At 44.3% G+C, this 27,179-nt stretch overlaps 1 protein-coding gene across 3 annotated transcripts in view; it reads right to left on the reverse strand.

Annotated features, from left to right (window-relative positions):
* ESF1 (ESF1 nucleolar pre-rRNA processing protein) overlaps positions 1–27,179 on the reverse strand; it is a 387,155-nt gene that overhangs the window by 224,731 nt on the left and 135,245 nt on the right. For all 3 annotated transcript variants that reach the window (XM_085612700.1, XM_085612701.1, XM_085612699.1), the window contains exons 8-9: positions 13,826–13,976; positions 2,649–2,807 (exon numbers count right to left, since the gene is read on the reverse strand). In XM_085612700.1, the coding sequence (XP_085468826.1) occupies positions 2,649–2,807; positions 13,826–13,976 (310 nt within the window). The remainder of the gene's footprint in view (positions 1–2,648; positions 2,808–13,825; positions 13,977–27,179) is intronic.

A 27,179-nucleotide genomic window follows, 5' to 3' on the forward strand; every position in this document is an offset into this window, starting at 1 on the left:
AGAAGGGCTGACCAGTATAAACAAGCATTTGCAATGCAATAGGTCTCGCCTTTGTAACAGTTTGAGCTATTATCATTGTAAATGACAATGCCTTTCATTTATGTGTTTTGAAAACCTGTAAGCGGTCCGTAAACACGCAGTTTGTACTAATAGCTGGCAGTGAAGGAGGCGCAGTTACTGCCAGCCTTGCTTCTCGTAAGCAACGACTATAAGTACAAAGTGTGTGTTTACGCACCACTTGCAGGTTTTCAAAACACATAAATAAAACGTATTGTCATTTACAATGCCAACAGCTCAAACTCTCACAAAGGCGAGACCTATTGCATTGCAAATGCTTGGATTTTTTTTAAAGGCCATCCTAAGGTTGTAACTGTTTGGTGAATGGGATTTAACTCCTGGTAAATTTCTGTATTCACTATTAGTACATAGCCCAAAAATTAAAGCACTGAGAATGATGTACCTCTCAAGGAAGCACAGATTGCAGAACCTTAATTGCCGTTTCCAATGTCCTCGGTCTGTGTGTAGAAATAACATTAATTTACTAACTTATTAACAATGACCATAGCTTGCACGCTTTTTTACGCAGTCAGATATGACCCAACCGGTGCAGCAAAGGGAATGGCATTGCTGTGAGAGATAATGGCTGAGAATGTAATCTTTTCAGGAGCCATCCAGGTGCCTACCCTAGGACAAAGCGTTTGCTTGAAGAGATGAATTTTCAGCTCTCTGTGGAGGTGAAGCATGGACGGACCCGGGTGGGTATAGACTGACATAGATGCAAAGGCTGATCATCCAGTTCTTTACTGCCTACATTTCCAGTCTTGTGATACTGCTGCTTTGTGTCATGAGTGCTGCACTGGAGGTTCTAAATTGATCACCAGGTACAGCGAGTGAGGTGTAAGAATTCAGCATCAGATGCCTCATGTGATTTTGACAACGAGTGTGAGGCCCAATGGTCAGTGTGATCCTTTTGTACTGTAAAGACCTTAGATGAATCCTGCTCAGAGAATGTTCTTTAGCAGACTCAGGTGGTACTCAGGAACAATGGCCCGTATGACCTCTTTCAAGATGGAAAAGGAACAAAGGCAGGACTGAGAGTCTGAAATTTCACCTAGAAAGACAGGCTTTAGTATGCTCAGCAAATAATGCTTAGCAGTCTTCCACTTTTGTGAAATGTGAGCTCAGTAGAGTAGGTGGTGTCAATGTAGAAGACCAGGGACTTGGAGTGGTTGGCGACTGGAAAAGTGAAGATATTTAGTTCTATCTCAGAGGGCCAGCCTTATACCCCCCATTATCTGTAGTCATATGTAACTAGTACGAAATGCACTTTGGTTTGGACTGCAGCAAGGCAGACTTTAAGCAGACAGCGGAGTGTTTCAGACAGAGCTGTGTCATTCACATACTGAAAGGTTATGCAATTACAATCAGACAACAGGACTGTTTTACGATGACAGAAGATGACTATAGTAAGTCTGCGAAACATCCGAAAAAGTGGTATTAAAGTAGGTTGTCGTTAAAAAGAAGGATAATGTTATTCTATTGTCAGTTTGTGGTATTTTTGCCTTCACTTCATAACTGAAGACCTAAAATGATAAAACCTTGTTTAATGAAATGTTAGAGACCTGTTGTAATCATAGAATTAATGACTCTTGCTCTATCAGTTTTCACTCCGTTTAAATGTTACTGTAGACTCTTGGTGTCAGGTACAGAGCTCTGGTACCTTCTACTTTGGTCACATTAAACATGTGTAAATACAAAATATAGGCCCAATACTACTTACTCGTTTCTGGACAGTATGAGGGTCCAGTAGCATAGACTGTAGCACTGTCAATCACCCTGAGCACTTCTGCCACCTAGTGAAACTAGATTGAACCTCGTACTTGTGAAGGAGAGTAATGTTTTTCAGTTATCAAACCTCTGTAGGCTGTGCATAACAGCACTAGAAGATAAGTCATATAATCTTCGTGATCGCTAGGTGTGTCGCAAAACAGAAGGTGCCGTTTAGGAGGTCTTGTCCCTTACCCAGTATGGCACGAAGTGTGCATTTGACACATGTTTATCTCTTGCTAGTGTACATTGTTAGGGGAAAGCAGAGCACAACTCTACTGCAGCAGAATATTCTAAAAGTAGAAGGCCAGATACACAAGATATATTTTCACAAATAGCTTAAACATAAAACGTATTCCTGCATTCCCACAAATCACACCTACACATGAAAGAAAGCTTTATGAATCTGCCCACAAGATTGTTTGCAAAGTATAAAGCGCAACATTTTCAGCTGGACAGGAAGAACCCCCATTTGAGTTTGCTAGTTGGGGAAGCTGATGGTGAGATGAGATTAAATACATTTTGTCTGAGAAAGGAAAGAAAGGCCGATGAACAGGATTTCTGAAAAATCAAGAAGGATGATACAAAATGTTCTTCTGGCCTGCAAAGTATGGTGTTAAGAAGAGAAATGAGAGCAACTGATTAAGCTCAATTATATGAAGTTCATCTGCATAATATTTTTAGCGCGCTACTGGTACCGTTTGCGCTAATGTTAAAATTAGGGTGATAGCCAGACTTTGACAAGGTAAATATTTTAAAAAAGGCAACAAACTACATAAGCAGACATGAAGTCCGTACATATAATTTCCAACGGAACTTACCTGGAACCCATTTAATTTCCATCTCCATGTCATTTTCCTCATGCTTTTTGTCTTTTTCTTGGATGCTTCTGAGTAGTTCCCTGTATTTAGCTATTTGTTCATCATCATCTTTCTGATTTTTTTTGGACCTCTTGCCATCGTCTGCAGAATCCATTTCACCTACAAATGAACAGTGAAATATCAATAAAAAGCACATGCAATTAAGTAGGTTTTTCTAATTTAAGTAGATTTATGGTTGTCACTCCACTATTGACCTAGAGATGCTAAGATTTAGCAATTTCACTCCTTTTTATTCCACGCCTGGTTTCACTTCAAAGTTTCCAAGTGATGGAGAAAAGAACCAAAACACTCAGTCAGTGAATAGTGGACAATGAAATCTTACTCAAAAAAGGCCATGTCTACGTGAAAAGTGTTAGTGCAACCAAAATAACCTTGCTAGATTCAGAGAGAAGATGAACAAGTTACTTAACTTTAGTAATGCTCTATCTGGTAAAGACTCTGTAGCCGCAGACTTCTCACTTCTTGAATATTCCCAAGGCGTCAGACTGGATCTGGACTCTTTTCTATAATACTAGTGCGCATCAGAAGGTGGCACCGAATGCTGTTCCACTTCGACTTAAGACGTGGAGCCCCAAAAGCAATATGTTAGACAGTGTAAAGAATCCTACACTTGGGATCTTATTAATGGGTAGAGCCCAACCACAGAAAGGGGAGGATTGGTGAGGAATCTGCAGCTAGTCTTTACCAAAAAGATCATTACCGAAGGTAAGTAACGTGTTCATCTGACAGACTTCTAGCCGCAAACTCCTCACCTTTTGAATAGCTACCTTAGCAGTACCCAATGGCTCTGGATGGACTCATACCAGACGAGCAGGCAAAGTGTCATTCTCTGCAGACTTGGCTGTCCAGATAATAGTGCTTCGTGAACGTATGGAGAGATGCCCATGCAGCTGTCTGGCACGTGTGTAGGACAGGGACTTCGCGAGCTAATGCAGTGGTAGCAGCTTTGGCTCTGGTAGAAAACGCATCCGAACAGGTGATTTAAATAAAGAGGGCTGATCAAGCAACCATAAGAAGGGGGAAGGGGCCGAAAGATAACGTTTAATAGTGCCCTGAGCAAGGCCTTGCAGACGAGAGACAGATCAAATAATAAAACATTAGACAGACTGGCCTGTAGGAGGTCAATCTGGCGAATGCAGCACCAAACTACACATCTGTCCCAACAACATGCATGTACAGTTTTTATCGACGGATGCCTGGCTGTAAAGATGATATCTACTGCCTCTGGAGGAAAGTTGAAGGTCGCCGCTGCTCAATCACCACGCATGGTGGTTGAGATTGAGAAGTCTGGGGTGGAGAATCTGACCGGTCTGCTATGACAGCAGATTCTCCCAGAGAGGAAGTCTGATCGGAGGACGGATGCGCAAGCCCAGGTGCTCTGGATTTTATACTCTCTGTGCAGAGTCTGGAGCCACTAGGATGACTTGGGCAGTTCTTCTTGAAAACTTAGGACAGGAGTGGTATCGGAGTCCAGAGTTTCACCCAAGGCAGAAAGCATTTCCGAGGGTGAGACGCCTTAGAAACTTCTAAGCGCAAAAGTGTTGACATTGAGCCAAGCTTCTCCCCATTTGTGGAAGAGAACCTGCGCCACCTCTGGATGTAGCTGCCAATCAATGATACGGCTAGTTGGTTCACCACCAGAAAAATACCTAGACTGTCAAGCCATTTCCAGAGACACAAGGCTTCCTGGCACAGGGCCTGTGACCCAACTACACCCAGTTTGTTGCAGTACCACACTGCAGTGTCCTTTTGATGGAAGGAAGGCTTTCAGCGCCAAACTGATGGACCTCAGCTCCAGAGTTGATATGGAGGTGCATCTCTGCCAGGGACCTGAGGCCTCTGATCTCCACCTCTCCCAGAAGGCCACCCCAACCGAGAATCATTGCATAGGTCACCACTGTCAGCTCTTAGTGGGGGAAGGGAGAGGGGTCAGATTCTGAACTAATTGGGATCCAGTAGCAACCACTGCAGATCTCTCGCACTCTCTGCCGAAATCTGAACATGGTCAGAGAGGTCCCCTTGATGTTAGGCCCCTGCAACTTTACATCCCACTGCAGTACATAGTACCCACATATGCCACCTGCATGCTCGACCAGTAGGACACAGGAGGCCATCAGGTCAAGCAGCTTCTAAGTCAACCTCACCTAAATCCAGGATTGAAGCTGAAAGATCAGGATCATAACCCGAATGTCCTGGACTCTCTTTTCCTGATGCAAGGCATGAAACCGAACAGTGTCTAGAATGCTTTGGTGAAGAGGATCACCTGCAAAGGAGTCAGGTATGACTTGGGTACGTTGATTGTGAACCCAAAAGATGACAGGAGTTTCACCATAGTCTGGAGGCGGTTGACAACTGCATGGGGTGAGCCTGCCTTCAACAGTCAGTAGTCAAGATAAGGGGAAGATTGGCACCCCTGACCTCCGCAACTGTGCTGCCACCACCTTCCATCACTTTTGTGAACACACAAGGGGCGCTTAAGAGTCCAAAGAGGAGCACAGAGAACTGAAAATGCTCCTCTCCCACCACAAAATGCAGGTAGTGCAGCCAGGCCAGCAGGATGAGAATATGGAAATAGGCATCCTGCAGGTCCAAGGCCACCATCCGGTCTACCAGGTCCAGGGCAGACAAGACCTGAACCAGGGTGAGCAGAGGCGCAACTAGAGCCAAATTTCGGGGGGGGGGGCTAAGAAAACATTTCGGGGGGGGGGGGGGGGCTGAATCTTTAAGCAATAGGCAGAGTGGAACTGCAGGGGCTCTTAGAAGGGGTGAAACAATAGCAAAGCCCCATTAACATGCAAATGGTCTTTTAAAGACCTGCGAGGTGCTCGGGTGCGGCTGTGTGTGTGCCCGGGAAGCTGTCTCATCCCGGGCTGCCACACACGAAGGGGGGGGGGGGGCTGAAGCCCTTTGAGTCCAATGGGTGTGCGCACCCGAGGGTGAGCATCTTGAATTTCTCCTTCTAGAGGAAAGCGTTGGAGGATGCAGATCTAGAATGGGCAGAGTGCCTCAGTTCTTCTTGGGCACAATATAGTAGTAGCCACAACAACCACGTCCTACTTCTGGAACAGGCACTCACTTGATAGCCCCTTTGGCCAAAAGGGCTTTTACTTCCTTCTACAAAATGGATAGATGGTCCTCAGTCAGTCGTTCGGTGGATGGTGGAAGGTGTTGCAGGGATGAAAGAAAGGTTAAACCCTTGGAAACAGTCTGGGAGACCCACCTGTCTGATGTGATTGATGCTAACCTGGATAGAATCAGTGAATTTTGCACCCCTCCGGGTGGCTGACCCTGCAGGCGTACACTAAGGAGGTTTTGCACGTAGGGCTGCAGGAGGTAGGGCAGTGGACTGAGTGGCAGGTTGACCTTCGCTGCAGAGGTGGTGGGCACCACGGCCTCTACCACAAACCTGCTGCGTAGGATGAGCTGATGGCATGGGAGGTCTCTTCCAAAGCCACAAAAGGACCTGTGGAATTGCTGCTGGTGAGGCTGGGTAGAGCAGCCAAGAGAGCGAGTGGTAGCCCTCCTTAGAGCACTCAAGTGCAAAGTCAGCCTTGAGCCCAAACAAGCGACTCCCATCAAACGCATGTCCATCAGCGAGAATTGGACGTCATCGAGAACACAGTAAATTGAAGCCATGCAAGGCTTCGAATGGCAACACTTATACTTATGGCTTGCCCAACCGAGTCGGTGGAGTCAAAGTCACAATGAATTGTGAACCCAGCTGCGTCAAGACCGTCCTGGATGGCCTGTGAGAGGACAGGGCGAAGGTCTCCCATAACAACTGGGAGTACTTGTACCATAGAATCCCATAGGCGTGAATGTAACGGCCTAGCAGACAGGAGGCATTAATAGATGTGAGGGCAAAGATGGCAGAGGAGAATAATCGGTTGCAAAAAATCTTCATACTTTTGGACTCCCTATCAGGGGGAGTAGTCGGGAAATTGTTGCTGTTAGTTCAGCTAGTGAAGGTCTGCACCACAAGGCTCTCTGAAGAGGGGTGCTGGGACAAAAAGGCCGGGTCGCCTCGAGCAGGGAGGTATCTGTCTGAGCCTCCTGGCGGCTATCGGTCAGGGCCTAGTTGAAGTGGATGAGAGGCTCTGATGCAGTCTGGCCAGGCTGCAAGATATCAGTGACAACATATGTTTTTACTTCTATGTTGGGGAAGTGGAGGGAAAGCATTTCTGCTGCCCTACGCATAATGATGGCATAGGAGGACGATTCTTCCATGGATGATCCCGGAGGTTAGAAAAGAACGGTTTCTGGGGAGATATCCAGACAACTAGTGCCTTGAAAGTCCTCATGTCAATTACCCTCTCTTTAGGGCTCAGCAAACTCACCAACCTGGTCACCATCATTGTCTGAGTCCATCCCAGAGATGAAGTGGAGACAATGTTGTCTGCCCTGAGGTAGAGATGCTGCAGAGACCTCTGCCTGATATGGTTGCAACATCAGTCTAAGTCAAACCAGCTTCAGAAAGGACTTCGGGAGATGCCAGTTCGGGCAACAAAGTCGGCGTAAAGTACCCAGTCATCGAATGGAGGTGGGCACCAGGGGCAGCATCGGGTTTGGATAGGATGGTGGAAGCGGCTCGGAGGGTTCTGCTGGCGCAGAGGGCGAACCCGCCGGCGGTAATCCAAGAAGAGGGTCTCATCTCCATGAGGCCCAAAGGCCCACCAGAGAGTTGGCATACGTCCAGAGAGCCAGAGCATAGTTATGCATAATTTATCGATTTGCTGAGACAAAGCTGAAGGTTGTGCAGCAACCAGCTGTAAAAACGGAAGTCAGCTGACTTCCGGAGCAAGAATGTGACCGTTGGCACAGGGGCCAGAGGTCAGGAGCCATTAAGAGGGTGGATCCGGGATGCGAACTGCCCGAAGGTGCATGCTCTCCCCGGAGGGACCGTGTAGGATTGGGCGTGGGGGCTGGTGTGCCACCCGCACCAGGGCCCAAAAGCGAGCGACGGCTAATGAGTGCCCGGTAACAAAGTGGGAGAAGATTGTGAGGCTTGGCCGGCCTCAGAGAAACGGAAGCAGAGCTGGGCCACGAGGTTTGTAAAGCGTGCCCCACACAGCGAACCAGGAGCTGGAGGGCAATAGATGCAGCCCATGCCAGGGGCTGAATGCGACACCCTGGGCAAGACAGAGGAGCTGTAGGGCCTAGAATAGTGGGGACAAGGGTGAGAAGACAGCGGTCTGCCCTCAAATGCATAGGTGTGCAAGAGGCGGGAAGGGTCCACATCCCACTTTTTGACTGGGCACTAATGGGGTCCCTCTTGGCAACTAAATTGTATAACAGCCCACAGATGGAATCAAGTGGACATGAGAGCTGCGCAGCTGTAGGAGGCCCAGAGGTCTGACGGAGCCCATTGGAGAAATCTGGCAGGCGGAGATCAGGTGGCCTGGAGGCAATTCTGTCACTAAGGCAGCAAACAGACCACAACATAGCTGAGCAGTGAGTAATCCCTAAACGGTGTGAGGTGAAGTGCAGACCCTTCTGGGCGAAGTAGGGGAGAGGATACGAGAGCCCAGGATGGCCAGTTGGTGACAAATCCACTCCAGAGAGAGAGGAAGACATGGGCTAGCCTAAAGGTGATATTGCGACCCAAGCCAATAAAAAGGACAACTATTAGGTGATCAGGACACCAGTGATGAAGGCAGGAGGTCAGTCAGATCAGGAAGGACCCGCTGAGCCCACTCTCAGATCCATAATGGCGGCCATAGCAGATCTGAAGGGCACACTCGAACCGAAGTTGGACACTGTGACAACGGACGTAAAGCTCCTGAGTGCTGACTTTCAAAAGATCTCTGAAAAGGTCTTGACCATGGAGGTCAACAAAACACTGCTGCAATCATCGTCCAAAAGCCTGGAAGAGCGAGTAGGCCACCTGACAAAACAACAAGCAGCCTTTGCAGCAAAACTAGAAGATCAAGGAGGAAGGGTGCAACGAAACATACGGGTGGTGGGGGTGCCAGAAGAGGCTGAAGGTGATAGTGATGACCTCTTCTTGGAAGATCTGATCCATAACCACCTGCAACCCAAGCACCTGTCCAACTTTTTCTCCACACAGTCGCCGGTCCCTAAGCCGAGCCTGGGAGCGCCCCCTCGAACAATCATAGCCTGGATCACAAACTATCGAGATAGGGATGCTATCCTGCAGACTGCATGCTCCCACGGGAACTTGAACTATGGAATACAGTGGTCCGCTTTTTCCCTGATTTTACGCTATAAGTACAAAGCCAGCACAGATCGTTTGAGGCAGTGAAAAAGGAACACTGTGCCAAAGAACTTAAATGCATGATGTTGTTTCCCGCTCGGCTCTGAGTTGTGGCAGAGGGGAAAACATGGCAGTTCAACTCAGAGGAAACATGGGAATGGTTGGAGGGCTGGCGTACATTGAGACGGCACCCGCCCGACGAGCAAGCAATGGCAAGGCCTCTGGGAATTGTGCTGAATTGGGATGAACGGACTAAGACCAGCACGGGTCTGTTGCCCCCCCACGACGTGGGGCAAAATCCACTTGAGAAAAAGAACTGACTGTGATCGGACTTCAAATGATAAGAGATGGCCGGACACTGTGATGGAATCTAGGCAATAACTTTTGGTGTAGACTGGGGGATGGATTTAGTTGAATCAAGTACTCCCAGGCCGGGACCATATTGACTCTGCCGTGGCCTCAGGCAAGCTGGACTGATCTGGGAGCCAGAGGTTGGACCTATACCACCCTGAAATAGTTGAAGCTAGTTAATTGTTGACAGGCACTCTGCATGTTGGGGTGGTGGGTGGTTTTAAACCCACTAGGCAGGATAGCAGGGAGGGGGAAGTTAAGCAATTGGGAATGTTATGCACAAGCTGTTTTCTTGGTTTATGTTAGGTTTGCTCTGAACCAGGTACTTCCGCAACACAGGGACCAATGCATAGATCTAATTGGGGGGGGGGGGGTACTCCCAGTGGCCCATCAGTCTCCGAGACATCAAGATCCACCATGAGTGCCCCGCCACGAAAGATGCAGGCAAACAGGGATTGGAGAGCCGTGTCTCCACCAGGCTCTCAGGAGAGTTAGGGTTAAAGGTCATGTCCTAGAATGTCAATGAGCTGCGGAGCAAGATAAAACGCACAATTGTTCTTCAGAGCACTAAGACATGCCCCAGACGTTGTCCTCTTACAGGAAACTCACCTTAGGGGAAACTACTATAAAGCACTGGATCACCGTGGCTATGCCCTGAGGGCACACACCAGCTACGGATTGGGCTCGAGGGGAATGGGCATTCTAGTTAGGGTCTCAACCCCGTTGGTAATAGGGCAGAAATGGTATGATAACTTGGGCAGATTTGCTGCAGTTACGGGAATGTGGGCGGGGATAGCGGTAAACATCTGCTTTGTATTTGTTCCCCCCTGGCTAATAGTGAGACACTACCGGCGTTGGATACCTTGTTGCTTGATTTGCCAAGGGAAGTGCTGGTACTGGAAGGGGACTTCAATGCGGCCATGGATCCATCAAAAGATAGAATCCCATGTCCTAAGGTGTTACTAGGAGCGGAGCCTCTACAGGGCTATGTGGCAGCAATAGGTCAGACTGATATATGGCGGGAAAATAATCCCACACAGTGGCAGTGTAAGTATTATTCTGCCACACAAGGCAGCTATGCTAGGCTGGACTATATTCTTACCCTACAGGCACATGCGGGTCTCTCTTGCTCAGTCATCCATCGAGCGAGAGGGATCTCGGACCACTCCCCTATTGAGGTACAGTTAAAGGGCCTGGACTGAACACCACGCTTTCCCCAAGATTGGACGCATGGGAATTTAAAGACGTGGCCTTCCGGCTGAAGGTCCAGGTGCAGTCAGAATTATACTTTAAAGAAAATGTAGGGACGGGCGCCTCTGTCGATACACCATGGGAGGCATACAAGACAGTCATACGGGGAAAGGTGCAGGGAATGATAGAGGGAAGGAAAAAAGAGCAGCAGTTGAAGTATGAAGAGCTAGAGAAAGAAATTGCACTGCTTGAAGTCACTGAGACAGTGGCCATCATCCATCGGGTCCGGGTAAACCAGAAGGAGCTGAGAGACCTGGCTGAGAACAGCACCAGGGTCAAAGCACTGGAGAGGCAGATGAAACCCTATGAAGTAGCAGATAAGGACAGCAAAATGCTGGCGTGGCTTGAGCAGAGAGATCAGGGTAGGAATTGGGTGCAGGAACTGAAGGCGCCGGAAGTGACACTCCACAGAACTGGAAGGGGAACAGCTGGAGCTTTCGCAGACTTCTACGAACAGCAATATGCTCCGGTTACGACACGCACGGCAGAAGAATGTGCAGACCTCGTGAGATACATCTCTTCCAATACTGTCCAGTGATGACAGACAGGCACTGGAGCAAGACCTAACTGAGCAGGAGATTGTGGGGGCTATCCAGGACCTACAATTAGGCTGCGGGCCCGAATGGCCTACCACTTGAACTTTATAAAGGAGTGGGAAGCATAGTAGCGAAACACATGCTCAATATGTTTCAGGTGGCAAGAAACAAAGGGGTGCATGCCTGAGGAGCAGTGTACAGCTTTAATAGCAACCATTCCTAAACAGGGAAACCCCCCAGAACTATGCAGCTCCTACCGGCCCATATTCCTACTTAATTTAGATGTAAGGTGTGTCTTGGCTATCTACAGTGATATTTTCCGTGGTGCACCCTGACCAGTCAGGCTTTATGCCACACAGAAGTACAAGATTAAATCTCAGACGTTTATTTGGGGTCCCACATAAGGTCCAGGAAAGACAAGGGGAAGAAGCTGTCCTTTTATTGCTAGATGCCCGAATGGCGTTCGATAGTATTGAATGGCCATACTTGGTGGCAGTGCTAGAGAGGCTAGGTTTTGGCCAGGAGTTCATCCGTTGGGTCAGGCTGTTATATAGAGACCCAAAGGCGAGAGTCCGAGCGAATGGTACAGTGTCCAGAGTCTTTACATAGAGACGGGGGAAAAGGCAGAGGTTCCCGCTGTCCCCAATCTTCGCATTAGCACTAGAACAACTGGGACAGTGACTTGTTACAGGAAGTGGGCAGACTGGAAGGATTTCATAAATGGAGGTTGTTGGGTATAGACACGCTGGTGGACATATGGTGAAACCAGGCCCTGCTCACATTCAAAGAATTGCAAGTAGAGTATAGGATGGCAGACACGGAGAGGTTTCAATATTTACTTTTGGATCACACACTCAGGGAACATATTCAAAAGATGGATAGTTAACAGAATACATGCCTTCGGAGGATAGGCTCTTGCTGGACCCCATGTTGTCAAAGGCAGTCTTGTTAACATATTAGAAGATTCTCAATAACTTGCCGGACCCCCTAGTTTCACTGCAAGAGGCATGGGAAGCGGAAATAGGCACGTTAGGAGAAGACTGGGCAGGGGCACTGCAGGGACCGAGGGAGGTGGCCATAAGATCACACTTCCGGCTGGTGCAGCTACGAATGCTACACAGGTCCTATTCCTCTATATTGCTCCTCAACAAACTGGGATGTGGTTTAACGGATAAGTGCGTGAGGGGTGGTGGAGCTGTAGACTCATTTTTCCACATTCTTTGGGAGAGCCCGAGGATACTGGAAAGAGGTCACTAAAGTTATGTCAGAAGTTTCAGGTAGAGAAGTCCCCCTAGAACCGAGATGGCTTATACTATGCGTCTCGGGTGAGAAGCCATGGCTCAAATACCGGAAATTGTGGCTCATGACTGCAGCTGTGGTGACCAAAAGGAACGTGGCTAGAGCGTGGGGCAAAGCTAACCCACAGAGGCTGGGGGCTTGGGAACAGAATCTAGATTGGTGCAGTCAAGCCGAGAAGGTTATATATCAAAGCTGGTACTGCCCTAGAAAGTGGGAGAAGGTCTGGGGAGGGTGGGAAGGTTATAAGGGATATTGAAGAGATTGATGATGGATCTTTGATATTCCATGGCTTCGGGGAAGGAAAGCAACCGTTGTGACTAAACCGGTGTTTACTTGGATGTAGAGAATTATGTGTACTGTATCTGAGCAAATGGTTGAAAAGAAAGGGAATTTTAATTTTTTTTATAAACTTCACACTAAATTTAATTTATAGCTTCCATGACAGTGCTGAGTCAGGCACAGCTCTGAACTTGCTTCTTCTGCTTTTAACTCTGGTATATTTGAAATCTTAGATTTCCTTGTGACTAGACCTGATATACTCAGTGGAGTCTCTTGTAGCTTCTCCCTTTGTACCACGCTCTTTTATAGTCAGTTTGATCTCTGTGTGACATCCGGAGTAGTCTTCTGGCTGGCTTATGTCTTTGATGATGATACTGGGCTTTGTAAGAAGTCCTTCCTTTAGTTAGGTTACTTCATTTATTTCTGACACATTGGTTATTCCTTGAGAGTGAATGAACATTAGTAAACATCAACTTAAAATGTAGTTCTTATTGATAAGTTCGAAACAATGATCCTTATCAAGTTTTCCTACACCTCTGTATTTTTACTGTGCATAAAAAGGATTATCTCCTTTTGCGAGTTCACATGAGCCGTGATAACATTTTATGATGGGTGAATTTAACGGTCCATACTTATTTTTCTTCCATAAAGTATGTGCTACATGTGCAAAAGCTTCTATATTGTAACACAACCTCATGTATTTTGTTGAGAGGATTATTCAGGAAGTTGGCATACAAGTATTTCATCACACCTCATAAATGATCTGCAACTCTTTCAAAACTATGCTGCATTTTAACTGTAACAAATATTTAAGAAAGCCACAGCCCTACAATGCCTTGTTGGCTTCCTTCGTGGCATAACTCAACTTATGGTGCTTACACTTAATGGGTCTACAATATATTTTAAAGTATTTGCTAAGCATTACAATCCCAATAAATCTCTACATTCATGCATTTTGTGGCTTAGTCTTTGGTAGTTACTTTTTGTGGTCTGGAGACCTACATTTTGAACTAATGATCTAGTAAATCTAAAACCTTTCTAACATCCATTTATATTTTGCAAGGCTCTGACACCCTGTCTACGATGGACTATCCTCCCAACTATTTTACTTGACATAAAAATTATGCTATATGATTCTGGATTCATTCGCCTGTGGGTTAGCTCAATCTCGGAATAAAAATAAATACCTTTATCTGACTGTTCTTCTTCCTCTGCCTCTTCTTCACTTGATGAAGCCAAATATGCCTGAAAATCCATGTCTAGAATTTCATCCTTTTTAAATGTCCTGTTTAACGTACTCAGGCGATCGTTATCAGTTTCATCCCAGGTGATTTCAACCTAATAACATCAGACAGTAAGAAATTAATGGCCTGACATATAAATCTTTCACAATTGAAAAAGGAAATCAGGCCAATTCATTTAATTTGATTTAATCGAACACCAAATCACAACACCATGAGAGTCAAATGGAACAGAAGCCATGTAATATGGTTGTACAACTGCAAATTAAAAACATTTAAAAAAATAAAAAAATAGAGAACTACATTAATATAGAATAAGGCTTCTTCCCCCTGCACACCCACTACCATGCATCCTTGCACTGCTGCAAAACATGCCTTCTATTTCACTGTGGGATATGATTTGGTTTAAATGTGAAACATGCATTTGAAATCCAAGAGACTCAATACATCAATGAAAATGACTGTGAAAGTCTCCACTTTTGTGAGGAATTAATGTAGAAAATAAGTTTGCTTGATCGCAGATCTGGTAGGACATGCCAAAATGTCATTAAGATTACTTGTAGTCTTCTTGTTTATGAAGATGCATATGAGAGTCATTAAATCCTATAGTTGTATTCCTTTTTATTATTTAATTGGTCTGACTCGTTACGAAAGGCTCGTTGTCTTCAACAATAAGTAACTGCTTCCTCTTCAGATTAATGTAAGAGCTACAAGTTTTACATGCCAGTCCTCAGTAGTTGGAAATCATTAAGATTTTCAAAGGGAAAAATACATATGGAAACGCCATTTTCTTTTACAATTTTAACCTTATTCTTGCTTAATAAATTCAAACATCAAACTCTGCCAGTTTGCCGCCCTGATCTACCAGACGAATATTAGAAAGAAAAAGGATTAGATCAACTTTATAGTGTCACAACTCCCATTTCACACAGTTGTGGATTCAGGCAGGATGAGTCATAACGGAGGGGGATTTTAAGGGCAATACTGAACTCATGACAGAGGTGAATTATTTTTTGTTGGACATTTGGTTTGAGGCCACTCAATCTCAACCAAACATCTAGTCATAGATGGGTTATGGTAATATCTGTGGGCTGTGGGATTTGACACATCTGCCGTCCCACTCATTTTCTGACGGGAAACTAGGAATCCCTTGTTCTAAAGTGCCCTTTGTATCCAGTGAGGTTTACTGCAAATTTCTGCATCAAGTCCGATAAGGGCTGGTACCATCTCCAGGGGAATGCGGAGATGTTAACAGCCTTGATTGGTGTAGGTAAAAAGTTTAAAAATCCTTTCCAATGTTTTCTGCCTTGTGCTGCACTTTCCAAATAGGCAGATGCTGATGGCGCAGAGAGGTGCCTCCCTATTACTGCTGACATTAATTACACAATCTAGTTTCTAGTGGTGGGTATGATTTCAGAAATGAAGGGGTGCGATTTTGGGGGCTTGTATTGTTGGAGCAAGGTACAGCTGATTGGATGGTGGCCACAGTCACAAAACTTGCCATTGCTGGTTCAATGAGCCATAGTACAAGCCAAAGAATAGGATTATGGCCCATAACCCAACAAGGTTTCAGTAAATTACGGAGGACCAGACATAGGTTTAATATTGGAATATTGCTCATAGCTGCAAGGCTGGCAGAATGTAGTGGAATTTCATATGGTTGCCAATCAGTGTAACTTTCCCAAATGATCTTGCTGTGGATGAGAGCCACTTAGCGGAGAGGACAGCACCAAAGGAGCACAGATGCAGAAATGTTGTGTGCTGAGGGGCAACTGTTTGCTTGTTGATTTACGGAGTAAACCAAAATGTTGCATTGACTGGCACAAGCTATAGTGCATTGGAAAGTGCTTCAGAAGAGGGGACACAAAGACATGCAACTGGACCACTTGCAGGGAAGAGAATCTGGATGAAGAAGCTGATAATAGGGAGGCAAATCTCATTGCTGTCCTAAGTTTTCTTTTTAGCTTATTTTTTGTCAGCAAGGTGCTGGTGTACAAGGTGGCCTCATTGTCTACTTGTTTGGTTTCCGAAGGCATGAGGATATCAGTGCCTTTGCGGGACGAGAAAAGATGATCTAGTCGGACAGGCAAAATCAAGTTTTTTTAACCCCGCACTTCCCACTAAGAAGGAGAGGTTTACAGATGCACGTGCATTGGGTTCAGTGATCTCTCCAGAGGAATCTCTTTTAAGGATAGTGATCATACAAAACGTGGAGACAATATATCAGCACAGGAGCCAAACTGTAAACTTTTCCCACACAGCTGGAGACCAACAAGAAAATATTATATTAGGTATCAAAACCAGTGGGGGATGCAGCAACACAAATCTCAGGTGTAACAAAGGATCAGGAACACTAATAGGAGTTCAAAAACTGTGCTATCACTTCCATGCACTTGTAGTTTCAGGTTGAAAGCTGGAGGATGCGGCAATTGCTTCAAACTTGCACCTTCTTTCTGACAGTTTATTCAGGTGAGGACCCAAAGTAGGAGTTGAAGAACGTCTTAGGGGCTTAGGTGCTAGGAGGCAAGTCTCATTATGCAGTTGGGATCAGCAAGGTGACAAGGCTCACCTCGCGAGGTCCAACTAGGAAGTCAGAAGGCGAGAGATCATGGTGAAACTGAGATCTATTGGGTATGGAGTCCACAGCCATGATAAAGAAAAACATGAAGTCCAAGTGGGCGATAATATACAGATGTGTAACCTCATCAATATTGCAAGCAAAAATGACAGAGCATGGACTCGTAGATTTCTGAAGGGAAAGGTAACCGGAAGGTACATACACATCTTATGCACATAATATGCAGTCCAGACTCAACTTCTGTGGTACACTCCATGTAACACATGACAAGTACGCAGTCGGACCATGCACCCATTCTGATCACCTTGACATGAATTCATGCAGTAAGAAGGGCATTCAAATGGCGACCCAGACAATGGGCACTAACAGACACCACCTTCCGTAGTGATGTGAGGGACATCATTAAAGAATATTTTCAGCACATTACTGGTTCAGTGAAGGAGGAAAGGAGGAAAGTACACTTTGGGAGGCATTCAAAGTGGCGTTGTTAAAATGTAAAATCTTATTCTCTCATTTTTTGATTAAGTTATGCCTCATCCATTTTTCACCCCTGCCCTACTTCCAGCCCGGCTCTTTCCTTGGCACTGCATCTGTATATTTACAACACACAAAAAGACTTTGAAAAAGGGGGGGGGGGGGGTCCAAGGGAATGAATATTTAAAGACCTGCAAGAAGTTATTCCCCAATGAACATTCACTATAAACACAGTAGACTTCTCAGATCTAAACAAACTTAAAGCAATGGCACAAAGAAAAGAATGAAAAGTAGATCTGTGTCTCAATAACAAAAACCTAATAAGGGAGCAATCCTTTTTTAGGACGAATGCCCTCACTCACCAAAGGTGACATGCTTCATCATTTGGGCTTTCTCCTCCCAGTGGGAAAACCTAGTCCCACTGAGGGCTACAACCACCTCACTGAGAGGTGGGAGCTCAGGGATGTTTTCAATTATGCATAAAATCTGGATGCTAAAATCCCAAAGAAGAGCAATGTGGTGATGTGAGGGTGCAGCGCAAAAAAGTGAGTGAATGGAGTATGTGAAACTAAAACTACCTATTGCAGATGAAAAGGAATTTTATTAGCTCATCTGTACTGGCAGGAATAAAAAGCAGTGCAAAGCAGAATCTATGGAAAGCTGCTTGATTGAAAAAAGTTTGACATGTTTCAGCCATCAACCATCTTACAAGTATGTCTGGCTTTCTTCAGGACCAAAGAAACAAAGCTGCTGCTGTGAAGTGCAAAAATGATAATAATAAAAGTAATTTTTTTAGATACAAAACCAGTAATTCACTTGCGGATTCAGTATCACTGGAACTTGTCTAAAAAGAAAGACACAGAAAAACACATAATCATTCTAATTTCTAAAGTCATGCCAAATAATTACTATATTGTATGAGGATAATTCTTGTAAATGCCTCAGACAAAATGTATTTAAGTCCTTTAGGGTACTTAAAGGTATGTTCACTCACCCAATTTGAAGATCAAGTGAGCCCACCTCAACCTGGTTACAACTCAGGGAAGGGAGCCCCGCTCTGAAAAAACAAGCAAACGTTCAACGATTATGCTATGTGAGATGTAAGGATGTGGAAGTGGTGTTAAGGACCACCAACAAACATGGACAGATACAGAAGTACAGAAATATAACAATGGCACTATCAAAAAACAAATGATCTGGACAGACATGAAAAGTGTACCCAAGCCTTATCCATATAGATAAAGGTCTCTAAAGTATATGCATCTGAGTCCAAAGCTCTTCACTTAACAGCAATACAATACCATTAGCAGAAAACATGCTAATATTCACACACATCTACATATAAAGAAAGTTGGAGGTATCTAAAATCACAACCACCAAACTCTCTCAACAATCGCCCATGGTTGCGATAAAAATACCAAAGGTAATTAAGGAGAGAAATAAATACACATAGTCCCCACAAAAATGCTAATGCAGATCGTGCCACCAATGATTAATGTGCTGGGAACAGTGTTGAGCAAACCTACAAAAGCAAGACAGTTAATGAAACCTACAGCAGTGTGAATCATGCTTGTTATAGAACACTTAGAGTCACACACATAATTCACAAAAGGACTGAGTAAATCATGCCTCTCTCCAACTATTTATATATACACAATTAACTGCCCAATATCTGAAAACAGTGCTATCTCTGACATGTGCGTTATACCACACACGTGGTAGCCGATATCCATTGTGAGGGCTAGGGAAAATATGCCACTGCTCAATCGCAAGTGTATATAACTGCAAAATCACACTTTCGTTAAAAAAACATATGTTGTAAACGTCACTAATACTATAAAGGATTAAGGTATACTAAACTGAAGCAGCCTTGCTTTGCTCCAAATACCCTTAGTTAGCAAAAAGATTAGCAGTATAAACCAAAAGTAACAAATTAGACCGAGTCAACTATCCAACGGATAAAAATTATTGTCAAGGCTCTTCTCGCAGCCCACCCAACTCACCTCTCCGTCGGTACTCCGTTGTAGTACAGAAATTGCAACCGAAGGTACCGACGAGGGCGATCGATTAGTTGTATTTAAGTAGCTGCATCAATTGCCTACGTCGTCGCGACAAGGACCCCCATAGGTGTCTTACTGGGATACCTGTTAAACTAGTAGACATGCGCAAAAAAGCAGTGTTCTAAACCACGCATGCGCGAATGTTAAAAATGTTATGCTGTATTCCCAACCCAACTTTATCAGTGTTGTACTCACGATCACAATTATCTGCACCCCATAAGTTGCGCGAGACCAAACATCAAACACAAAAGTGTCAAGAATTATGATGGAAAACATGATAAGGGTAATTACTTAGCAAACCTGCAGGGACTTATAGTCCTTTTTGACTTAAATTATCCCCATTATGATACACATTACTGATATCTCTAAATTTTTATTTAGAAGAGAACAACGTTGGGTTTTTCGTATCAAAAGTGATACATTAGGACTCAACGAAGACATTCCTTGGTTGTCTCTTTAAGATGATATCACATTTACTCCCTTTTATTAACATCTGGTCACACTAGAGCACTTGCTTCTCTAAATATAGATTAGCGGTGTTGTTAATTTTTTTTACACCATAATGGGGATAATTTAAGTTAAAAAGGACTATAAGTCCCTGCAGGTTTGCTAAGTAATTACCCATATCATGTTTTCCATCATAATTCTTGACACTTTTGTGTTTGATGTTTGGTCTGGAGCAACTTATGAGGTGCAGATAATTGTGATCGTGAGTACAACACTGATAAGGTTGGGAATACAGCATAACATTTTAAGCATTCGCCATGCGCGGTTTAGAACACTGCTTTTTTGCGCATGTCTACTAGTCTAACAGGCATCCCAGTAAGACACCTATGGGGGTCCTTGCCGCGACGACGTAGGCAATCGATGCAGCTACTTAAATACAACTAATCGCCCTCGTCGGTACCTCCGGTTGCAATTTCTGTACTACAATGGAGTACCGACGGAGAGGTGAGTTGGGTGGGCTGTGAGAAGAGCCTTGCAATAATTTTTATCCGTTGGATTGTTGACTCGATCTAATTTGTTACTTTTGGTTTATACTGCTAATCTCCTTTTTGCTAACGAAGGGTATTTGGAGCAAAGCAAGGCTGCTTCAGTTTAGTATACCTTAATCCTTTATAGTATTAGTGACATTATTACAACATATGTCTTTTTAACGAAAGTGTGATTTTGCAGTTATATACACTTACGATCGAGCAGTGGCATATTTTCGCTAGCCCTCACAATGGATATCGGCTACCACGTGTGTGGTATAACGCACATGACAGAGATAGCACCGTTTACAGATATAGAGCAGTTAATTGTACATATAAATAGTTGGAGAGAGGCATGATTTACTCAGTCCTTTTGTGAATGATGTGTGTGACTAAGTGTTCTATAACAAGCATGATTCACACTGCTGTAGGTTTCATTAACCGACTTGCTTTTGTAGGTTTGCTCAACATTGCTCCCAGCACATTAATCATTGGTGGCACGATCTGCATTAGCATTTTTGTGGGGACTATGTGTATTTATTTCTCTCCTTAATTACCTTTGGTATTTTTATCGCAACCATGGGCGATTGTTGAGAGAGTTTGGTGGTTGTGATTTTAGATACCTCCAACTTTCTTTATATGTAGATGTGTGTGAATATTAGCATGTTTTCTGCTAATGGTATTGCATTGCTGTTAAGTGAAGAGCTTTGGACTCAGATGCATATACTTTAGAGACCTTTATCTTTATGGATAAGGCTTGGGTACACTTTTCATGACTGTCCAGATCATTTGTTTTTTGATAGTGCCATTGTTATATTTCTGTACTTCTGTATCTGTCCATGTTTGTTGGTGGTCCTTAACACCACTTCCACATCCTTACTTCTCACATAGCATAATTGTTGAACGTTTTCTTGTTTTTTCAGAGCAGGCTCCCTTCCCTGAGTTGTAACCAGGTTGAGGCGGGCTCACTTGTCCTTCAAATTGGGTGAGTGAACATACCTTTAAGTACCCTAAAGGACCTAAATAAATTTTGTCTGAGGCATTTACTAGAATTATCCTCATACAATATAGTAATTATTTGGCATGACTTTAGAAATTAGAATGATTATGTGTTTTTCTGTGTCTTTCTTTTTAGACAAGTTCCAGTGATACTGAATCCGCAAGTGGATTACTGGTTGTGTATCTAAAAAAATCAATTTTATTATTATCATTTTTGCACTTCACAGCAGCAGCTTTGTTTCTTTGGTCCCGAAGAAAGCCAGACATACTTGTAAGATGGTTGATGGCTGAAACATGTCGACCTTTTTTCAATCAAGCAGCTTTCAATAGATTCTGCTTTGCACTGCTTTTTATTCCTGCCAGTACAGATGAGCTAATAAAATTCCTTTTCATCTGCACTAGGTAGTTTTAGTTTCACATACTTCATTCACTCACTTTTTTTAGCTGCACCCTCACATCACTTCATTGCTCTTCTTTGGGATTTTAGCATCCAGATTTTATGCATAATTGAAAACATCCCTGAGCTCCCACCTCTCAGTGAGGTGGTTGTAGCCCTCAGTGGCACTAGGTTTTCCCACTGGGAGGAGAAAGCCCAAATGATGAAGCATGTCACCTTTTGTGAGTGAGGGCATTCGTCCTAAAAAGGGATTGCTCCCTTATTAGGTTTTTGTTATTGAGACACAGATCTACTTTTCATTCTTTTCTTTGTGCCATTGCTTTAAGTTTGTTTAGACCCGAGAAGTTTACTGTGTTTATACTGCATCTGTATAAACATGAGTAAAGAATCTAGATTGGGGCACTGTAGGCTGTGTATACATGCAAAGTCAGCGCAAAAGAACAGCTGGTGTCTGCTTGGGTTTTTTATTTTCAGACAGTGGTAAAGCCTCAAGTAAAGTTTACCCAGATAGCATATCTTATTGTGCAGCTTCAGGACGCGACAATTGCATAAGGCACCAAGGCTGTTGATTCTTACTGGTACCTCATTTGTGTCTTTTTCCCAATGCTCTATTTACCTCTGGGCGTCCCTTGTTTGTGCTCTCTTGCTATAAAAACCCATGTAACCATTGTTCGGTGTGCTTCCTCCTTGGGTAACTCTATGGTGCCTGTCGGACGAGGCCCCATTTATGAATGCTAATAAATGACCTATGGTTTGTACTTTGCTCCAGTGTCGATTCCTCCTTACTTGTTAAGAACCTGTGGAGGAAGAGGTGACCCTACACCACTGGGTTATCAATAATCTGCTTCCACAAATTGGCTCTCAGACGTGGGGCCCCATCAAAGGCTTGCAGTCGGACTGGGGAATGAGTGTGTCAGTAAGATGTACTTCACTGAGGGGCGCCCCACCTGAAGAGACTAGTGTTTCTCGTGGTCCAAGGTGATTTTTCAGCTCTCCGACTCTGATCTTCCTGGCGGCTGCTGGCCTTGACTGGGGCCCTCGGACGGTCATATTTTTTGGATCAGGGTGGATCGACAGGTGGGAGTTGAAGACTACACATAAGGTAGATCTGTATTGAACCGGTTCATTTGGTTAGAATTTGTTTGGTATTTGCCTGGAATTTATTTGGAATTTGCTTGGCATTTGTTTGGTATCCGTTCGGAATCTGCTTGAAATTTGTTTTGGGAATTTGGAATCTGTTTTGGAACTTGCTATTTGTTTTGACTAACATTTTTCTTACAGGTGATATGAGAATATTTTTTATTTCTCTCTGTTTATAAGTTTTTTATATCTTATATAACATTCCTGTATTTAGTACGCTTTGGACGTTTTGTTGCTGCTGCTGCGATGAGCAAAGCATTTTGGTAGCAAGTCAGTCGGCGCCACCAGAAGGTACGCCGAATTTTGAGATTTACATCAAATATGGTATTTGTCCCATCATGTATAATGCATTGTGGAACAAATATACAAAAGGGGATCCCCAGTTGCAATGGCCATTAGAGGGAACAATGGACCATCACAAACATGAGTATTTAGAGAAACGATTGTTTTTAAAGAAAGTTAGGCCAGCTATGTTTGACAGTTTGCGTATGTGGAGGAAGGAAGTAAAGGAGCGGCAGCTCAAGGCAGAGAAGGTACAAAGGAAACAGGAAAGGAAGACAGAGTATCAGCAGTATAACGAATTGAAGGATAATGAAGTTCAGGAGAAAAAGGAATGTTTAGATCGAGAGCATAAATTGCTAATATCGAAGGAATTTAAAGTCAGACCGACAGTAGAAGCACAAATCCACCAAGAAGATGTGGATTCAGATATTGATGGATTATTGATTGAACGACCCCCCCCATATGTACCTTTAACACCGCTTCCACCTGGACCACCAAATGTCGTTTCCCCCTGTACCTACGGCTCCACCTCCTTTGCCCGCAGTTGTCCAGCTCCCTATTTTCCAACCAATACCGGTACATCCCTTACCCCCCCCATCCCAGGCCACTGCGCTTTCATCCCAGGCCACTGCACCCAAAATGATTTACGATCCCGTACTTGCTGTATCTGTCTTGACCCCTCAAATTCTTCGTTCTACTGTTTCTCAATCACGTCAGGATGCGATAAGGTTGATGGTATTAAATTGGTTGAGTGATCTAGAAATGGAGGTAGGAGAAATGATAGATCAGATACAAGATTTTTCCGAGGGCGAGCTTCTTTGTCTCATAAATAAGCTTTCACATCAACTTATGGTCCAATGGGAGATGACTACAGGACAAAATGGTCCGGATGATGTTAGAGCTAATAATCAACAGTGCCCGATAGGAGCCTTCCCTGTAAGTAGAATTAACACTGCCATAGCAACGATAATTGGATATCGTAATGAACTTTCTTCCTCTCATTGAATGAGACCTAGGAGGGAAGCCGCGCCTCAGTTCATTCCTGGAACAGAGAATGCAGATAATGATGACCCTAATAGTCCCGATGCTAGGGCCCATTTTTTGTACAATTGGATATATACGCCCTGGAAAAGGACGGCTGTACTCACTTTAAAAGCCTCTTTACCAGACAAACGGAAAAACCCTAGAGGATTTTATGATGATGTACAGGCAGCCATTGATTCCTGTGTCATGACCTTAACTGATATTGATATGCTTTTTGGTATGATCCTGCCATGTGACAACTTACTCGGAAGCAGGATCATGCTGTTGACTTAGGAGGAGATTGGGCTGTCATCATAGCAGCCGACAGGGATAGGAAACCTGGTCAGACACCTAGTCAGCTTATACTGGATCTTCCTGGTAACATACTTACTTACATAAAAACGATGGTTCCGGCCAGGAAAATAGATTGGGTACTTCTCACTGCTTGTAAACAAAAACAGGGAGAGGCCGTCCCTGATTTCTTTACTCGCTTTGAGGAAGTGTTCCATAATTTTAGTGGGCAAGATACATCTACACCTATGGGCGCACATTTATTTGTAGATCGATTCGTGGGAAATTTACTTCCCGAGATATCTGTTCGCTTAAAGAATTCTGAGTACATGGGCTTCAGTAACCCCGAAAGCTATATTAGATATGTTTCAGTATTATCAGAATCAGGTGACCTCTGAGCAAGAACGGAAAGAAGGAAAACTAAAATAATTGAAAACTAAAGGTAATGATGAGCCAGGCCTATGGACCCAAAGGTCGAGGTCGTGGTCAAACCTATGGTCAGAATTTCAGACAAACACCTCCAGTAGGGCCACCGAGTAGACAAACTGCACTAGGACTGGATCAATGTGCTTATTGCAAGGAGAAAGGACATTGGCGTTCCGAATGTCCTGTTTTAGCTGCTGGTGGGAGAGGAAGGGGACAAGTGAATGGTAGCTGGGGGACTTCAGCTCCCCAACAGCAGCCACAGCAGGTTCAACCTCCAGAGAGAAATAGGTCAGGAAATTATTTTGATCAACGATATAATCAATATTCTATGGAGGATTGGGACTTAGAGGAAGCTGTGGGAACACATTTTGCCTAGGACAGCGTAGGACAAGGAGGACCAGTTGAGATACCTGTAGACCAGTCAGGACCCTATATACTAGCCACCATACTTGGGCAGGATCAGAAATTTTTAGTGGATACAGAGTGTGGAAATATGGATTTTTCTGATCAGTTATGTCCCCTATCTTGGACCCCAACGGTTTCATGTATGAATCACAAGTACATGTATGTTCCCTCCAGTTCCAGTTATGAAGACGCAAACACATGTGCGTCCACCGTCAACATGTCCTCTGTCAGATCCGCCATGAATAGGCCGGATATTCCATTCCTAAGTATGAAAGGCCACAGGCTTTATATGGTTCACTTATGCCATTTTACAGTCCAGGCAAGCAGGCCCTGATTCTGTCATCAAACTCTTCTTGCCTTCTGCCTCTGAAAACTCCAGTCTGAGCCTGCATCTGTGACCATGAACTTTGTCTCATTCTCTGCGCGGCTTACGAAGCCTGACATCAGCCTATTCTCTGCCAAGAACTGTATTTCACCTTCGAATTATCTGCTTCGCTCCTCAGCCGATGCATTCCTGTCTAGTAGTTTAAGTAAACATCCTTCCAGCTACCGAGCAATGGCTCGGCTTCTCTGTCTTTATGCAAGTAATTCATAGCCCTGTTACCATGGAATATTCCTACCCCCTCACATTTAGTGTAGACACTTAGACGCTTGTACACGCACGCACAGTCAGTATAGAATAGATTCTGTCCGAGAGTCCTCCTTTTGTGGATAACATAGTTCTTTAAACATAGGATGTTAGATATGATTTGGGATTAGGTTGACTTGACCCCCCAGACTTCTTGTCTCCACATGTAGAGTTAAATGTCAAGTCCCCTTCACCCCCTAGTTGCACGTCAATCACACGTCATGCTGCTGCGCGCGCATCTATGCCAAGTATTATCTTATAGATCCACCTATATATGACATCATAACCAATTATGTTCCTTTTTACTCCTTATTACGCCCATTTTTGGTTACGCATATGAATCGTCATTTTCCTTATCAATTGTTACGCCTACCACATTCGCTTCATTGTAATGTATGTTCTATAAAAGTCATGTCTTGTCAATAATGTATGTACTTCACTTCCTGAACCCCCGTGGTGATGGAACTTGGAGCAACCGATTATAATCGACCATTGGAATAAAGGCCATTCCGAACCTCTAATACCACGGATTTTGCCTCTTATTTACTGAGCTATTTTATTATGTTTCTGTATCAAATTAAGTCCCGGTAATTAAATTATTTACCACATGAATGGCGCCCGAATAGGGACACTTTCTCATCTCACGCGCCGGCGGTGAGTTGCAGGCCCGGTCTCCTGCCACAGCTGGACGGACAATAACGCGTACCAGCAGGATTTCCTGTATCTCCCTCCGGTCAAGCGGGGGCGACTGAGGCTGCGATCAACACCCAGACGAGGCGGTGAGAAGTGCGAAGTATCCCGACCAGAGCCTAGCTGAGAGAGCAAGATCCGAGGTATACAGAGGCCCACCAGTTCCCGAAGTCCGAAGTCGAGTCCAGTTTCCGACGAGTCGAGTCGAGTCCAGTCCGGTTCAAGTTCAGTTCAGTTTCCGAGGCCTTCCGTTTCCGAAGCTACCCGGTGAGTACCATTACTGGGGAGGCATTTCTGACGTGCACATAGGTTGTGCCGGTCAAGACGGGTTTGGGTACACAAATCCGGTCTGCACTGTTTCGGCAGTATATCTGTACTGTTTAGCAGAATATCTAGTATATCAAGTATATAAATTCAGAATAAATCAGTTAAAGTCGAGTATTATGTTTTTGTGTTTAAGTTTTCCTTAGACCGTCATCATTATTGATTGCTCAGGTAAATGTTAAATGTTAAATGTTTTAAGTACGTTCTGCATATCGTGGTGTGAATGACTGTTCATTATCGTGTTTACTGTATTAAGTTTGTTCAAAATCAAGTATCAGATCAGTTCTCAATATGCCGCTCTTTTCGAAGCTAAGACAGATCACTACAAGAAAAGGGGTACTCGAAGAAGCCGTTCCTATTCCTCCTAGGGACACTCCAGGGTACTTCATGTATCATAAACATGGCTTCGACGCTATATTATTTCTTGATTTATGGGTAGACTACACCAAGGAATTACCAGAAAGTCAGAGGTGGCCCACAGCGGGAACCTGGGATGCAGAGTGCATCATGAAAGTAGAAGAAGAGTTATGGAAAAGGAAAGTCAGACAGTCACAGAAGGACGCCGTTGAGTTATGGCGTAAAGAATCTCATAGACGTACAGAAAAAGCA

The sequence above is a fragment of the Triturus cristatus genome, chromosome 6 (genome assembly GCF_964204655.1).
Source record: "Triturus cristatus chromosome 6, aTriCri1.1, whole genome shotgun sequence".
NCBI classification, from domain to species: Eukaryota; Metazoa; Chordata; class Amphibia; order Caudata; family Salamandridae; genus Triturus; species Triturus cristatus.